Below are 17,985 nucleotides of genomic sequence, written 5' to 3' on the forward strand. Positions count from 1 at the left end.
CCAAAATAACAACATAATTGATGCAAAAATGAGTGGTTATTGTGTTAAACCCAGGCTTGTTGTTTCGGATCACTGTTATTACAGAAGATGTTCATTAACATTAACACATTTTTTCTCTGAGAAACGTTCCTTCATGCTACATTTTCATCTTGAATCAGTTGCCAGCATGACTCTCCTGATTTCTGGTGAAGAATGTTCCTTTAGTTGTGATTTGGATTTCCAAAATAAATGAATATATTGAGCCACTATCTGGAGAAAACAGGGTGGATTTTTGGAGATAACAAGATAAATAACACGTTTTCTCAAGAAAAAAAAAGCGCTGATTTGAGATAATGAGATAAATAACTTTTTATCTTGAAAAAACATAGATAAATGAGTTGTTATTTCAAGATAGCGTCAAAAAAATATGTTTCTAAGCATGTCCTATTTTGGCTACCATAGAAAGCCATAGAACTGGGTGAAAAGTCATTTATTAAAACTTAATTCTATAAGTTTTTTGTCGCAGGGTGTGCATAGTGTTGAAAGACGGCAATCACAATCATTTATGTATGCTGTGTACATTTACTACATATGTAATGTCTGACTTCAGTGAATACAAGTACACATTAACCAATACTTGAGTCCAGTTTTTGCACATGATCCAGTACAAAAATGACTGCTGCTTCAAAGACAGCACAACACTGAGCTTCAGCTTTCTTTGCAGACAGCAGATGTGCAGGAGCTTTAAACTCTATTTTTTTATGAAGGTGTCCATTAGACACTGTAAACGTGAACGACAGCAGAGCAGAAGACATCGTTAAAATATGCAACTTCAAATTCTGCCGTTCCTCAAAAGTGCAGCTAAGTGTCCTCTAAGTCCTCTCTGTATAATCACTGTTACTAAAATAACAACTGTCTGGTCATCAAACAAAAGACACACTTCCTGTCGTGTCCATTCTCCCAATATAAAAGTGACAGCGGTGCAGACCAAGCTATATTTATCCCCCTGATATTTGTTCTCAGAGAATACAGCAGGAGCGATCCCCAAGGTCACCAAAACCTGTTTACGCCAACCATTGTTGTCCTATAAATAACACACAAACAATCCCTGCTGAAGATTGGCCTTGCGTAAATTGCGGTGCATTGTGCGTCTTGCTATTGTGCGTCTTGCTATTGTGCTCAGCATTTAATCTGACCCCTACAACTCCGCGTATCTCCAATAAATATAACAGGAGTCACCCAGACTATTTCCTGCTCCTCTCTTCCTGGCTTTTTGTGCCACACAGGAAGATCAGGTGGTAGATTGAGCCTTTTTAATCTGTTCTTGTCTTGGCATTCCTCGAATGCATTCAAAGTAAAACTTGGTCTTTGTCTATGTTAAAGCAGATTTTGTTTGGAGAGACCTCAAGCTACCCCTTCTGATTGTTAGCTCACTGAATGTCAGATACAGACATGATGTAGAGTCATGAACAAATCCTTGTAAAAGTCATCAAACTCTGTGGCACTAAGACAGATGTGAGCAACACTGTTTTTCCAAGGAGCACACTGAATTACTTGAAGTCATCAAGTAATCTGTTTCAAATCTGCACATCTTTATTTCAAAAGTGTACTTCAGCAGATTAAATCGTAAATGTAGGGGAAGCTGCCAAGGTGGGCACAAAACAAGCTGAGGTGGGTATGATGTGTGCCAAGGTTTGCAACCAAATTATGTGCATGGGCAAGAATGCAGTTTTTCAAGTTGTGCACATGAATACAAGCTGTGATTTTCAAAAACAGGCAGTTCAAAACACTCAGCTTAGTGGTCATTTGGCTGCAAATTCAGTGAGACTGCAAAAGAAAAAAGATTTTTGTTGCAGTTTTCCGACACTCACAACCCAGTGAGATTCCACCTGTAGTCGTCTAACTCAATTACACATATTATATTTCAGACAAGACATCCATTTCTAACAGAGATGCCATCCGTGTTGCCAATTTGCAGTCTCCAAAACTAAAAAAATACAAGCTTTTTTAATGGAGGCATGTGACCCAGACACCTTACAAGCTATGAAAACTCTCCATCTCACGCATGCATGACCACTGCAAGATGAGGCGTGGACACAATAAGACATTTTGCTAAAAGGGGAAGAATTAAACAAAGTACAGTGTGACTGGAGGAAAGCCACGTCTCTCTTCAAGCAGCGGCGCAGTCTAAACATTCCTGATGTCGCCTCCAAGTCTCTCCCCACATCTTTCATCTGAACATCCAAACCCGCTCTGGAAGATTCAGCTGCTGATGAGAGCAGAACGCTGTGAAATGCACCGGACGAAAGATATCATTTCACAATAAGATGTGGGAGAAAAGTTGAAGGGGATGAATCCTAGGACATTTGGCAAAACTTAAATAGTTTAATAAGTAGTCAAATTAAACCAGAACAAATAGCTATGGTCACAGTAGCTATTTGTAATGAAATGTCTTTTTTCAGATCCTTTTTTTTTTTTTTATTGAACGATTCTGGCAACTTAGGTCAGCTTCCTCCAAGAAAACTCAGAGGAAACTTTCATTTCTGAATACAGAATAACTAGCTGATAATGTTGTCCTTTCCAGATTTTCCAGTTTCCAGCATTTACAGTATAAGCCATGCTAATGGTGAATCTAACATGAAAGGACCATTCCCTCTCAGTCATTCAGTTCATTATCGGTCCACCATCTGAAACAGTGTGTAATTTGGTAAGACTACAGCTGGAACTGTCACTGTCCGACACCGAAATTCAAAACACAATTAGCAGCAACAATAGGAGGAAGACAGATGGTGGGCTGCTGTGCAGTCAGCTCATCTAAAATTAAGCTTCTATACATAAAGTTTGTGTGTAGACTAATCAAATATTTACAGTAGAAAAGCAGAGGAACATACCAATGTACAAAGTGCGTCTGGCTCCCAACACTTAAACTGATCAACACGTTTTTTTTACTGAGAAAACCTTCCTGTCTTTGCTGAGATGCAGAACAAATTTAATTAAATTTAGAATTTGTTTTGTTTGCTTTGTTTTTAATTAAAGGCAGCAATCCTTGAAGGAATGCATATAATCCGCCCACTGCCTGTCAAGCCAGAGTTTTATTCTAATAGCATTTTATTATGAAAAGTTATTTCTGTTTTGATCAAACTTTGGAACTGACATTATGTGTGATCTCGTGTGATACTACAAGACATTGCAACGTGTGTTAGTTCTCAGAGTAAATGTTGTGAATGACTTTCTGCTACTGCAGCGCCAAATTGTAGCTCAGTAGCCGTAAAATTCACTGTGGTAAAGACATTTTTGTGTTTTACTAAGGTTGCTTTGCTGTGGCAGCCATCTTCAATGGGGTTGATTCCAAAACTTAATAAACTGTATATGTGCATCCAGGGATTAGGTTCTGAGAGTTTCATTTAACCTGTCCACTGGTTCATGAGATATTTTGCTAATAATACAGGCAAACAAGCACACACATGTGGGCAGAAGCATTATCACTTTCGCCTTCAGTGACAGGTGATAAAAAAAAAAAATACAAAAATAACAGATTTGATTCACAGCATGATTTATTTTGCCTCCACCTGTCGTTGGTATTCTGCACCCAAGAACAGGTCTTTAATGCCCAAGCCGGCTCACCAAAGCAAATATGATACTTAACCAAAGTTAAGCTGTTTATTTGGCTCGTGGTTTTATTTTCCGTGCCATCACGACTAAATAAGTTTATGTCCAAACACTGCGATATGCTGGGAGCACTTTGCCAGCGGTTGATATTTCACTCAAACTTCCGTTGAGGATGTTCTCCTCCAAACATTTTCAGCAATCTGTTATTGAGCGCCCATGTAGAAAGAGTAAAAGAATAACAGAGGATGGCTTCAAAAAAGGAATGATTATCTTCAAAGCAACAGTGAGTATCTGTATGTGTGGGTATCATTTATCAGACACCTCTGAGGTTTTGGTGGAAAATTTAACCAGCTGAAATGGCAGAGGTAAGAAAAACAAAAAAAACAGACACCGGTTTTCCATGGAACAAGTTAGATATTGTTGGAACGGTTATCTGGAGTCATGATTCAGTGGTTCAGAGGCAAACCAGCTGGTATCTGTTCAGTTTTACTATAAGTTGTTAGTTTGGCTTATCTTTGCCTCTGCTGGTGATTGAGGCTCTTTTCTTTTGTTGAGCGGCTGCCTTGGGGAGAGGATGAAAGGAAAAGGGAAGATTTTACAAATAAACACATTCGATTACACATTTTCTTTATCCAAGTCATGCACATAAATTCACAATAAACTTCTCAAATCAACTCCGATAACAGCTCATTTCACACAAGTTTTCCACTGCAGCAACAAATCAGTGTCTACAGCACAGCATAGAGAACACGCTCACATGTTAGCACATAACTTATACAGTTTTTGTTCCATTTAAAAAACTAAAAAACAACATAATAATTTGTCCATAAATTACTTTTTTCTGTGATTTCAAAATTAAGGCTTCATGTGCACAAAACTTTATTTGAAATTTCATATCTATTTTTTTCCACCAAACATTTATAATTTACTCATGAACTGGATTTACTGTTGCAGCTCTTTGTATCTTTGTATTTGAAACTATTTGCTTATAGGTAATGGTGAAACTGTCTATGTTTAACTTGTTAGTTTATCAAATTTTATGTTGTGTTGTGGTAGAATTCTTGTATAATTTTAATATCATCACATTTTGTGTGCATTTACTGTTATTATGTGTTTAACAGACCCAAAGTGAGGACATCGTGGCAGAACATAAAACTGAAGACGTTAATAAAGGTAAATGCTGACAAGACACCAAAATAACAGAAACTATACCAAATCAAGGGTCTGGTAATGGGACATGAGAACTGGAAACAAATTATAGGATTCAACAAGTTTCATGAGTAACCAAGGAGTACAGTATATACAGTATGTGGTGGGAGGAGTGATTACTGAGTCGGTTTCTGGGGCTGATCAGCAGATGAAGGACAGATGTGAAGGGAGCTGGAATCAGGAAACACTGAGGGAGGCACATGGTTCAGACCAGGTACACAGGAGAACACTGAACAATTAAAAATACCTCAAATCAGAAGGAAAAGTATGACTAATACTAATACAACAACAACAAAAAATAATTATATAAATAAACTCAAACTGCAAACACAAAACCCACCAGCATCATGATCATAGTCATCAGCTATGGGTTGGTTTTGGGTCTGTCTGTGTCTCACAACAAGGCCACAATTCAAAAACATGAGCTAATTGATGATTGACCTTAGGTGTGAGTGTGTGTGTATGGTTGTCTGTCTTGTGTGTTTCTGTGTTGGTCCTGTGATGCACTGGCGTACCCCACCTCCCACCTTTTGACTGCTGGAAACAGAATCGAGTGAGTACAAAAAATAAGCGTGTCACCCATCCGGCTATTTAAAGCCCAAACTAAATTTGTACAGAAGGGTGGAAGAGGAGAAAGATACTTGAACATGATTTTATAAACATATATGTCAACATGACTCATGTCTAATTCAGTGTAGAATTGTTTTTTTTTTTTTAATGGACTGTTCAATTTCTGATTGACAACTGTGAATTTAGATAAGGAAAGAAAAGAATAACCTGAAACATCATGAGGACATCCTTATGTTTGCATGGTAGACTTGACTTTTTTTTTTTGAAAACAGCTGTAACTTTGCATCTTAAGGCTCCTCCACATTGGCCTGACTCAGATCACTTTGACAATCAGAAGTGCAATCAGTTGCTTCAAGCTTTACACTTGAGGCCAGTAGCTGCACAAATCAGCTCATAAACGGGCATCTTCAGGGAGGTTTTAGATGTAAACATTAGGAAGTTAGGGTGGCAATCACTATCTGATGTTACTTCCAGAATACAGACTCAAGGGCTCTCAGCATTTTTGGAAATCCTGCTGTTGGACGAGGTTCACCACTGATTTCAGTACAGGACGATAAGCACAGTAAAATGGAAAACGACCTCTGTTGTCTTACATGGCAGAAATTGCATAAACATAAAAAGCTAAAATTTTCTTTTTTTTTTGACTGAATTGAGTAAGAGTTAAAAGCTGCTATTGCTTTCTTTAATTCTAGCTAATAGAAAAAAACAGTTTATTGCACTGCAACATTCAAGGATAAAAAGCACAATCTAATCATTTGATTTGAATTAAATAAAGGATTTCACTTGCTTTACTCAATAAAAAAATCAAATCTGAATGACAACAGTGTATTTTGAGCTGCAGATTCTTTCAGCTTCATCAGGTTTTTTTTTTTTTTGTTTTTGAAGTGAAGCTGACAACAAGTACAAAGAAACAGCCGGATACAAATACAAGCAAAAACACAATTGGCTCAAATTCTGTCAGCTCTGAGCGTCTGCCAGTCTGACGGTGTGACCTGAAGCTGGTGAAACCTACGTGACTTTGTTGTGTCTTAGTCTCATTCAGGGATTTCTGTTGTTTATTGTGCTTTGGGTTTTTTTTCTGTTTTTTGGCCTCACTGTCCACATCCTCTTACGCTTTCAGCCCTACTCCTACCGTCATCCCTGTCCTCCCCCAAAACACGCCCTGCCACTCCTGGACATGTGCTCAGTGTCATGCAGACAGGAAGTGACACGCTCTGCCGAAACAATGAGAAGGGACAACATACACACAAGGAGCAGAGTTAGGGACGCATGTGAGATGTTTTCAATCCTTTTTTCTGTCAAAATAAATTTCTGACTGCAAAAAATTATATAGTACATTAATTCAGTTTCCTCAATGGATGCTACACAAACATTGTTTCCTCAAGCCTCGTTTGTAATTTCAGACGGAGTCCAGCAGATGTGTAACACAGACGTCCTCTCAGGCCATTTGCCTTGGGGGCTTTGGGGATGATCCCCCACCGTCCCCTTCCTCCCTTCCAGGCTCCTTGTCTCCGTCTCTACGTGACCGGTTCAGGGTCCGTCAGTGCCAGTGGAGGCCGCTGCGGCAGCAGATAACACTAAGTAGCTTCCTGCCATTATTGTTAATTGCCCCACGGCCTGGAACTGTGTAGACACCCAGGGTGGGGCGTGACTGAGTGGGATGGGGGTCTGTGTGCCTTTGAGAAACTCAAATGTCTAAAACCAAATGATTTAAGCTAATTTTCTGTTTCTTATAGCTTTAACAACTCAGGTTTAGCTTATTTAGCAAATTTCATCAACGTTATTCGGCTTTCACCATTCACACGTTTCCCTAGTTTACGCTTACATGACAGTTCTGAGCTGGTTGACTAAATTACAATATTTGAAAACCTAACCTTCAAGACAAAGCCTGAGTGATGGCTCCAAGAAAACATGCACATCATAAAAAAAACTCAGAAATATCGATATAAATAAAACCTATTGTAGTCCAAATGAAGCACATTCCTCAAACACAATGCTTTATAGCAGTGTGTTATTTTTTTTTTAATTAAAGCGTAAGTATTGAAGAAAAGCAGGCTCACAATGATGTAACAATGTGAAGTCATATAAAAGTGATGCTTCGTTGGTTTTCCTATGATACAGACAAGAAAGAGGACATTGCAGAGTAAGTTATCACTGGTGTATCTGCAGATGACTACAGTAGGATATATGACCCTGGGGAAGGCTTGCAGCTGGCTGAACATGTTCATTAAGAACAGCATTGGAAACATTTTACAGTGTGAATGAATTTGGGAACCTTTCAGCCATTTGCAGTCTTTGCAGCTGATCAAAATAATTTCAGTGGTCTCGACTCAAGCTATATTATGTAAACCTGAACATGGCTCTGGGCGGTGGAAGTCAACAAGAAGACTTTGCTTACTGATTGTTAGACTCTTGAATAAGATTACGGGATCTTCTGAGGGCTTACTGGTTTGCATCATGTATGTGTGTCTGTGCTGAGGAAGGCATCAAAGCAGCCTGGCATCCTGTGGGCAGCCCAGGGCAGGACCAGTGGGCGCAAAGCGGCAGCGAGGTGGGTGTCCTGAGGCCCATCGTCTGGACACACACACACATACATCTAAGTACAAAAGGCCACCACGTAATTGAATTGGTGTCAGGGCTCAGGGGACACACACACACGTACACACACCCCGCACACAGTTTCAATTTGTAACTCAGTCTCAGCCCAGCACAGACTCATGTGACCAATGGCCACTAATTGTTAGTTTTGTTGAGTAAGAAAACAAGGCAATGAAGTCAAATATACATTTTGTTGAGTTTTGAATGTGCTGATTGTTCAAAATGTAAAGCTTAGATTGGTGGCTTAACAAGCTTTTAAAATGGGAATTGCGTGATCATCAAAGAGTGGAAGCAACAAGTGTCATAAACTAGACACTCAAGTAGTTATTGTGATCTCTATCAACAATCAAAATTGTAAATCAGCTGCATGAAAAAAAAAAACAGGGTGAAAGATCTTACGGGAAAAATAAAATAAAAAGTAAGGAATGAGAATATCAAAATTAAGAAACTGACCCCACTGTGGTGGCAGTGAATAATGCAGATCCCTGGTTGACTTCTCATTAACTGGAAACCTCTGTGGTTCTAATACTGACACACATTACTTTTTTTATTTTTGTCAATCAATTTGCATGTTCTGGAAGGCTTTCCAGTACTGAATCTCAAATAGCAAACCTGTCCTACATTTAGCATACAATATTGTAGGAGTAGGACTTCAATTAGAAGTTAAATAAATATTACTCTACAAAAAAGTAATGAAACATATATATATATATATATATATATATATATATATATATATATATATATATATATATATATATATATATATATATATATATATATATTCACTGCCCACTTTATTAACAAGCAATTGAACAAATGTACTTTATCAGGTACACTTGTTGTTCAATTATTTTGTCAACACAAATAGCTAATCAGCAAATCACATGGCAGCAATGCCTTTAGGCATATGAATGTGGTGAACCCTGCATCAGAATGAGAAACAAAGGGGATTTTGGTGACTTTGGTTGTTGGTGCCAGACAGGATGGTCCTATTTCAGAAACTGCTGATCTACTGGAATTTTTACGCACAAACATCTGGGTTTTCAGAGACTCATCAGAGCAGGCAATGGTTTTCCAATCTTTTATTGTCCCATTTTAGTGGGCCTGTGCCAATTGTAGCCTCAGTTTCCCGTTCTTAGCTGACAGGAGCGGCGCCTTGGTCTTCTGCTCCTGTAGCCCATCTGCTTCAAGGCTGGACATGTTTTGTGTTCAGAGATGGTATTCAGCAGACCTTTTGTTTGTAACAAGTGGCCATTTGAGTTTCTGTTGCCTTTCTATCATCTCATGCCAGTCTGCTCATTCTTCTGACATTAACAAGGCTTTTTGATCACACAGATTCAACTCATTGGATTTTTAAAAAATAAGTTATTTATTTTTTACTTTTTTAGACCATTCTCATTTACGATGTCATATTAGTGCTATTGTAGATAGAAAAAAGGGAGTAAATTTCAAGAAAAAAAAACTCAGAAATTTGATCTAAAGAAAATTCCGTGTTTTTTGAGATTAATCTCACAGTGTCTGACTTTTTCTCGCAAATTTACTCCTTTTTTCTATCTACAATGGCACTAATACGTGGTCGTACTCTATAAACCCTAGAGATGGCTGTGTGTAGAAATCCCAGTATATCAGCAGTTTCTGAAATACTCAGACCAGTCTGTCTGGCGCCAGCAATATATTCAAAGTCACTTTAATTCCCTCACCCCCTACCGATAATAGTGCAGCTCTTAGAATAAATCTTGAAAAAAAAATCCCAAAGAAAAAGATGAACAAACCGGGAAGAATACGGCGGAACCCTTATTGTTTGTATCTTGTTGTTATCGGACGTATTTCGTGATGAATCCAAGCTCACTTCCGTTTGACATTCAGCGTCTCCAAGTTGCGGAACTGTGTCCCCTTTTCTCTACTATTTGAACACAGTAAGTCGTAACATTAAATCTCTTTTGTTTTTCAGGTGTCTCCATGGGGAATATATGTTGAATTATTAATTCAACTATTAACTTTGTTTTGTTGTCCTTTTCCGAGAGAAAAGCGGGGTTAGCTTTTAATGCAGCGTGTTCAGGCTTTAGCTTAGCTAGCTGATACACAGAAAATACTCTTTTTCTTTTCTTGACATTACAAGACTTCATTGTTCTGCAAGTACTGATGTGAAAATACATATTCAGACTTTTACACAGCTATAAAATACGTTTTTATATTCATGTATTCTTTTTTACATTTGTAGTGTATCTGTAATTGATGCCTTAAATCTATCTTGTGATTAATATTTATTCAGAGTATGTCATACATTTATTGTTTAGTTGTCTTAATGTGTGTGGTTTTTTCCCTCCTCTGTTTTTCACTTGTGTCTAGGAAGCTGATTTTTATCTCCAGAAGTCATGACACTTTTTCACTTTGGGAACTGCTTCGCTCTGGCCTATTTTCCATACTTTATTACATACAAGTGCAGTGGCCTGTGAGTTTCTGATTTTATTGTATTTGTAATGATTGTTTAGTAACAACAATGGATGGTTTAAAGGAATGTCTGAAATGAAAATATGCAGTTGTTTCAGAACACAAATTAGTCTAATGTTCATGTAGTAACATGTGCTTCTGGACCATAAACTATTAATCTGATTAGTAAATGTCAAAGGGTTTGGGTGAGGGTCCATATAATCCTTTTAAGTCTTTGGAGGTTGTTGAATTTGCTTGTATGTCGTGTTCATTAGAGGAAGTTTATTTCTCGTGTAGTGAACTACCTTTATATTTTAAAGCATCACACATTAAAGTGAAATGATCTTAAATCAGACATTGATCTGACATACTTTGAACTCTGTGTTTGAATCTAATATTTTACCTGTTTTTTTTATTTTTATTTCCATGTTTAGCTCAGAGTACAATGCTTTCTGGAAATGTGTCCAAGCTGGAGCAACATACCTGTTTGTCCAACTGTGCAAGGTAAACAAGTTTTCACCGTGATTTTCTGACTATCTTATGAGGAGAAGTTGGAAATTTCAAATGCCCTTTTGATGTCTGTCTGAGCGTGTGTGAACCAGGTTTGATTATCTCTCTGTTTTATAGATGCTGTTCCTTGCTACATTTTTCCCCACATGGGAAGGAGGAGCAGGGGTTTATGACTTTGTAGGGGTGAGTGTTAAAACTTTATCATAGCATCAGCGTCTGTAAGGAGGCCTATATTTCTGTCAAGTAGGTGAAAGAAAAGGGAGTGCACCTGACGCTATTTTGGGTGTGTCTTTGTTGATTTGTTTACCAGGAATTTATGAAGGCCACAGTGGACCTTGCAGACTTGTTGGGTCTCCATCTTGTGATGTCTCGTAATGCTGGGAAAGGAGAGTACAAGATCATGGTGGCTGCCATGGGCTGGGCAACAGCAGAACTTGTGATGTCAAGGTTAGCAGTGAATGTCCTCTCAAGGGGAAGAAAAACTCAGAAACCTCCCTTTTGGTAAATAATGTCACATGTAAACATGAAATCTTGCTCATTGTGTCTCATTGTGGTCCCTCAGGTTTCTTCCTCTCTGGGTTGGAGCCAGAGGGATTGAGTTTGACTGGAAGTACATTCAGATGAGCTTTGACTCAAATATTAGTTTGGTGAGAAGCTGCACTACTTTTTCCCTCTTTATTTCCTCCATTCCTTATCTTTGACGGCTTTGTATGTTGACTTTTAATGTTATTTATGGCAATATCGTTTTCTTTTCTGAATATACCATTTTTTACCTAAACATGAATGTTTATGTGATGTGAACTGCTTGTGTTTAAACAATATATCTAAAACATTTGTCTGTACAGGTCCATTACATTGCCATGGCAGCAGTTGTATGGATGTTCACCCGATACGACCTTCCTAAGAGCTTCAGGTTGCCTGTTACTGTGCTGCTAACTTTGTGTGTGTACAAGGCCTTCCTAATGGAGTAAGTTTCATACACTTTAAAGCAAAAAAAGACTCAGCACATACAGTAGGAACAGACAAAATTGGAATAAAGACAGAAATTATTTCAATAACTTGTGAAAATTGAGGGTTTAGTATTAAAATTCAGCATACCATTAAAAGCGCAGTCAATTCTTTAGTTTCAGAATATTAGTCAGAGTTACATCTAACAAGAAATATATAAGTTTTCTACCTTATCCTTGCTACATAACAGCCTCTTGAGATTTCTTACATCTCCAGCATTTATAACTGAAATCTAGCTTTAGTGCATAAAGTGTACCATTAATAATATAATACATCTTTTTATTGGTATAATTCAGATGAAGTAAAATGTTGCACATTTGTATCTAAACCAGGCAGCTGCACTAACAACCTGCTGGATCTTCTGACTGTAGATAAGTTTTTAAAGATCTTCAACAAAAATGGCTCAGCCCCACAAAAATAAACAAATATCAAAGAACCCTAAAAAAAAGGAAAAAGAAAAAAAAAATGTCATATTATATGCATTAAAGTGCCCTTTTTTTCCTGCTCAGGTTTGCAACAACAAACCATCAAAAAGTGGTAAAATAAAATAGTAGTGAGTGAAAACCACAGAGGCTGAATTCTTGGATGTGACTGAAATCATTAAAACACACCACTGGTAGGACTTTCAATATGGGGGACAAAATACAGCAACCAGGCTCCTCGTACTTTGAGTCAAGTGCTGTAAAGACATTTAGGCTTTTCCACAATACTTTGTGGGGGGTGGCGTGTTTTCTTACGACTGATTTGGCAAACCAAGAAGTTATTTGCTTTGCGGCAGGTTTTATTTCATGATGATACTGTCTGCTGTGTGCGGAGCATCAGCAGAGTGTGAAAAAAAGGACCAGTGAGTTAAATTCATATGGCTGAAATGTTGCCTTGACATTTTGTACTCATTGGTTGCAATATAGCCATTTAATACAGCTTGTGTAGAAAAAACAATTGCAATGAGTATATTTTGGACATCCCCCACTACTAATAAAGACATGTTCAGAGTGTATTAAAGCAGATTAGTCTGGTCTGAGAATGCAAAAGCAGCACTTCAGGACTGACTGGAACATGTTTCAGAGGCTGCCACACATGATGAGTTTCACCTCGACCTCAACGAGTTCCCCGACCTTCTAAAGGGTTAGATAGAAGTACAAAGTCAGCAAAAACTTCAACACTTGTGCCCAGATTTTTACAATCCACACATTTTTAGATGAACTTGCTTATCTTTGGAGATATTTTCTTTGTTGTTGTTGGTCATATAAAGTGTTTTATTTCTTACAAGATGTTCTTCCTCCTTCTGTCCTCAGGTTGTTCATCCATGTCTTCACGTTGGGCAGTTGGACGGTGCTGCTGGTGAAAGCTGTGCTGACCGGTGCCATCTCTCTCTGCTCACTTTTTCTTTTTGTCACTCTGGTTCACAGTAACTAAGTCAGACCATGCCTTTGACTGTCCAAGTTCAAACTGGACAGGGGTTGTCAGAAATGTGAAGCTGACCCCTGATATCAGTCTTTGTACCACCTACAGCTTGTAAAGATGAATATGATTGTTGGTACTGAGGGGCAGGAGGGATCTGACTGACACAAACCACCAGCTGGCACTTTTTCCAGGACTTCCACTTTCTTCTGGTCTGTATCTGTGGACCCATGAAAACAAACATGCTGAGGGGGAATTTTTTTTTCTACGTTTAGTCAATCAGTTGAAGTTATAAGACAAATAATGACATCAGTAGGCTTCTGTAGTATGATTTGACTTACCTTTAGGTGTGTTGGATTATAAAAATGTGAATTTTGTGTCAGAACAACTACAAATAATTTGAAACTCCATCAATACCATTTCTCTTTAGCATTTTCAGTGAACCAGTGTCAATAATTAGACTAATTAAGTTTCTTTAAAATATGATTCATGGTTCCAGGTCCTGGATAGATAATTGTGTGGTCACTGTTTTTTCTATTTATTTATATGCAAATAAATATTAGAACTGAAACATAGTTGCTAAGACCCATTTTTTAAATAAAGAAAAAAGATTTAAAGTAACTCAGTTTTTCTGTTGTATGAATGAACTAAGATTCCTTTTTTTATGATCAAGTGTGTGGTTTCTACATGAATAAATGTTTGTAATGTCTTGTTTTTGTTTGTTCTTTCTAGGTAGGTTTGTATACAGTATGTAGTGCTTTACCTTCAGTCAGTCAGCTCTTTTAATTTAAAGAATCAGGGTTGAACTCTGACAGGGAAACCTGTATAAAATAAGACCATCACAGGAGTGAGTTTCTGTTGGGCCTATTTCTCCCTCTGTCCAGACTAAGGTGCTTTTCACACTTGGAACTGTACATCCGTCTTCAATGATTCAGTTGATTCGTATTCAGACCTGGTGGTTGATGTTGACCCCAAAACGTTTTAGTGATCAGATGTCAATTCCCTTCACTGTATACAGATACACACACACACTCACACACACACACAGTGAGCAACAAACGGCGTGACAACAGACCTGCTGATGTTTCTGTAAAAATGGCACAACCTTCAGACATCTGAACTATATGATTTTGACATTAACACAGTTCAAGTCACATTTATGTTTAGTTATTTAGTAGCTACGTGAGAGACGTGAAGGAGCATAAAATGACCAGTGTCGGAGCAAAGACTGAAAAGTTTAAATCCACCCCAGTTTGTTGACAATGTCTGCTTTTTTTCGGTTACAGCTGTAACATCAGCTCTGTTTAAGTAGGTGACTATAATGAGACATAACACTTTTCAGGCTGTTGTCCTGTGATCGATACAGCACATTATATTGTAACTTTCGTCCAACCAGCTCTGAAAACAAAACGAAAACAGACATTTTCATTGAGAAAGATTCTCAAAGATTAGCCCCTCCAAAACACAAAATTAAAAAGGCCTAGCATTTCTTAAAGGAGTACTTAAGACAGTGAGATACCACGATGTCTCTTCTTTGCCTGTTCACAGCGTTGGCTTTCAAATGACCACAACTATGAACCAATGGTTAAACACATCCACCAGGAGTGCAAACACCAACGTGCTTCATTGGAAACACACCAGTCAGGTGTAAGCATTATTACTGCAGCATCTGTGCTGGGGTGGATTCGGCACAAGGAGGTTTTTCCCATGTTGTCTTGAAATGAGGATATGTTCTGTAATGTTCATTAAATCTCGTGGCCAGGATCCAACTAAGCAACAAGATGCTGCATAGACTAGAGATTTTCATTTTTTAGGATCTGACCAGAGCTGAGTAGCTTTCTTCACTTAATTGTAAAGCCTATGACAAAAAGCTTTACTTGGTTTTGATGTTGTGCAATATTTTTCATTCCAGAAATAATAGGGGCGCTACAGAGTCCTGCAGAGGTTTGCCACACTGACAAATATGAAACTGAAGAAAACCATTTTTGTTGTTGTTTTTAATAACTATTAGAGTAATATTTAGTCCATTCTGTATGGAGACATTGCAGTCGGAAATACTAAACACTGACATAGTGGTTAATAGAATGCAGCTCAAGAATTTAATTTAATTTAGTAAGTATAATTTTATTGATGTAGTGTAGTAATTTTAGTGATGTTGTTTAATTTTAATACTGTTTTGATCCTACTTTTTAAATGTGTTTTCTTGTTTGTATATTAGTTTTCAGTTTTACTTTGATTTAGATATAACATTTCCTGAAAAGCCTTAATAAAAACTGACACTCTTGTGTTTGGCGTTGATGTTGGACTCGCCATTATTCATTTGCAGATGATGTCACGGGTCACGATTGGCTCAGTCTCTGTAAATGTTGTTTGTTTGGTGGCGCTACTTAAAATACATTAATGCCAAGTATTCTTGAAAGTTGCACACATAAAGGCGCATTCACATTAGCCTGGTTGGTGGTCTTATGTTCCTGAAGGTACAAAGGTCATAATTTAATGGCTTTGCGTCTGCCTTAGTTAACTATCTGTGCTAAAAGTCAGCAAGAGTATATAATTTATTTTTTAACTTTTGAGCAAAATATCAGTTGCACTTTGAGTCTTCACTCTAAACATGAGAAACACAATTTTATCCCACTGTATTTTAAATGGAAGTAAAATGACCAAAAAAACTATACTTGAACGTAAAATTTAGGACTTGAATTTACTGAACTGGGTCTACAGTGACCTGCTCTTAGCAAAGGGGCTGTGATCTCGACCTCTTTAGAATACTGAAAATCTTTTATTCATTGTTTTGGTGGCTGGCACGATTCACTTGCTTGTCATTTCTGTTTGGGAGCTTAACTCTGCCAAATAAATCAAGATGAGTGCTGCTTTTTGCCCACAGAGCTTGTGATGTTGCTTTAAATAGACCAGCTCTTAGAATCAGTCAGCTTTTTTTTTTACACACATAGAAGAATCTGGCGAATGGTGGCAGCAGAGGTCAAAGGAAATATTTACAGACAGTGGTGAGAGCAGCCATGCTGTTTGGTTTGGAGACAAAAAGACAGGAGACAGAACTGGAAGTGGCAGAGCTAATAATAATAATAATAATAATAATAAATCCAATTTATACAGCTTTATATAGCTGAAGATGATGAGGTTCTCCTTGGGAGGGACAAGGATGGACAGGATCAGGAATGAGGTCATCAGAGGTACAGCACAGGTTGAAGGACTGGGAGATAAAGTTGGAGAGACCAGACTGAGATGGTTTGGACATGTGCAGAGGAGGGACAGTGGGTATATTGGTAGAAGGATGTTAGAGATGCAGCTCTCGGGAAAGAGACAAAGAGGAGATACATGGATGGAGTTAGAGAGGACATGGAGGAAGTTGGACAGAGGATGCAGAAGACAGAATTAGATGGAGGAAGAGGACTCGCTGTGGCGACCCCTGAATAGAGAACAGCTGAAAGAAAAAGAAGAATAATCTAGCTCCATCTGTTGGTGTCTCTCTAATAATGCAATTTACTACATGTGGATAAATACTGTAATATTGTTACTATACTATTTTTAGTATTCAGCAATGTGGTATACACCCTTGGTTCTGGTGGTGCTCAGGATCCCCCTAGTTATACTCAGAGGACTTTTTAAGAAGAAAAGTTTTTATTATCTTTGTGTGGTCTGGTACCAATAGATCCATGGACCTATAGGTTGTAATAGAAACAAAAGATGCAAAGCAGGAAGGAAATCTGGGTTCAGATGCTGTGAGGCAGAAGAAGAGCCACGACTACATTGGCACGCTTTAGAATTTGTTCAGATTTTCTAGTTATCTATAGGATCATAGTGGGGTTACAATAATGAGATCACCATCAGAAATAAACACCCACTTTCCTTGATCAGTTTAGCTTTTGCGCCATTGCACAATGTCCCTGTGTTTTCCTAATTTGATCTGCGACAAAATCTGGATTACTTACCTGTAATTTCTCTTTCCTCTGAGAACTCATCTGCCTTCCCACTCTCCACCAATCCTTCCCTTCCCTCTGTTTTCAGACAATCACCTCCTGCTTCCCAAACCTGTGGATGAAAACAGTAAACTATCACTATTTTGGATCCTAAAAAACATTTGAAAACTACCATTCCTTAAAGGAAAAAGGACACATATCACCCCCAGCCTGCATCTCACGTGATCTGTTACCACTGTTAGAATGTAATGGCGATGACTCCCATACTGAACTGTGTCGACTCCAAAAGCTAATTGGTTGTAAATAAGAGATTCTTCAAATTTGTCCACAATTTTATGAGATGTTTTACTTAATACTCTCATTTGAGTAGAGTGTTCTTTCTGTCCAAAAGCTTTAATTATGGCAGCATCTTTCTTTTCCAAGAAAAGAGTCTGAATAGGAAATTTGTTTTGATGAGTTGTGCATCTTTGTATTAAAATGTTGCTTCTGTCTGAAAATTGACAATAGGTTTTACATTCCACCAAATTTCTGCAAAAAAGACTGATTGTGATTATTAGATTAAGGAGAAATTCAATTTCCAGCAGGCTGGAACCTGGCTGTTTTAAATTATTTCAGAAAAAAGGTTACAATGGAGTCATGTGGACTAATTTAAACTGGTTAAACTCCACAAGGAGACAAAGCCAGGGGTAAAATTTTTAATTCTGTTACATAGTTACCCTCTCTTGGCACA

The 17,985-nt window shown here is 37.9% G+C and overlaps 1 protein-coding gene across 1 annotated transcript; it reads left to right on the plus strand.

Annotated features, from left to right (window-relative positions):
* The first annotated feature begins 9,774 nt into the window (after positions 1 to 9,774).
* On the plus strand, positions 9,775 to 14,028 carry tmem147 (transmembrane protein 147). Its single transcript, XM_017409847.3, has 8 exons — positions 9,775 to 9,884; positions 10,318 to 10,420; positions 10,833 to 10,902; positions 11,026 to 11,091; positions 11,219 to 11,355; positions 11,471 to 11,555; positions 11,754 to 11,875; positions 13,212 to 14,028. The coding sequence occupies exons 2-8, from the start codon at positions 10,344 to 10,346 to the stop codon at positions 13,330 to 13,332; spliced, it is 678 nt and encodes a 225-aa protein (XP_017265336.1). The 5' UTR covers positions 9,775 to 9,884; positions 10,318 to 10,343; the 3' UTR covers positions 13,333 to 14,028.
* Positions 14,029 to 17,985: the final 3,957 nt, after the last annotated feature.

This window comes from Kryptolebias marmoratus, linkage group LG16, assembly GCF_001649575.2.
Source record: "Kryptolebias marmoratus isolate JLee-2015 linkage group LG16, ASM164957v2, whole genome shotgun sequence".
NCBI lineage: Eukaryota > Metazoa > Chordata > Actinopteri > Cyprinodontiformes > Rivulidae > Kryptolebias > Kryptolebias marmoratus.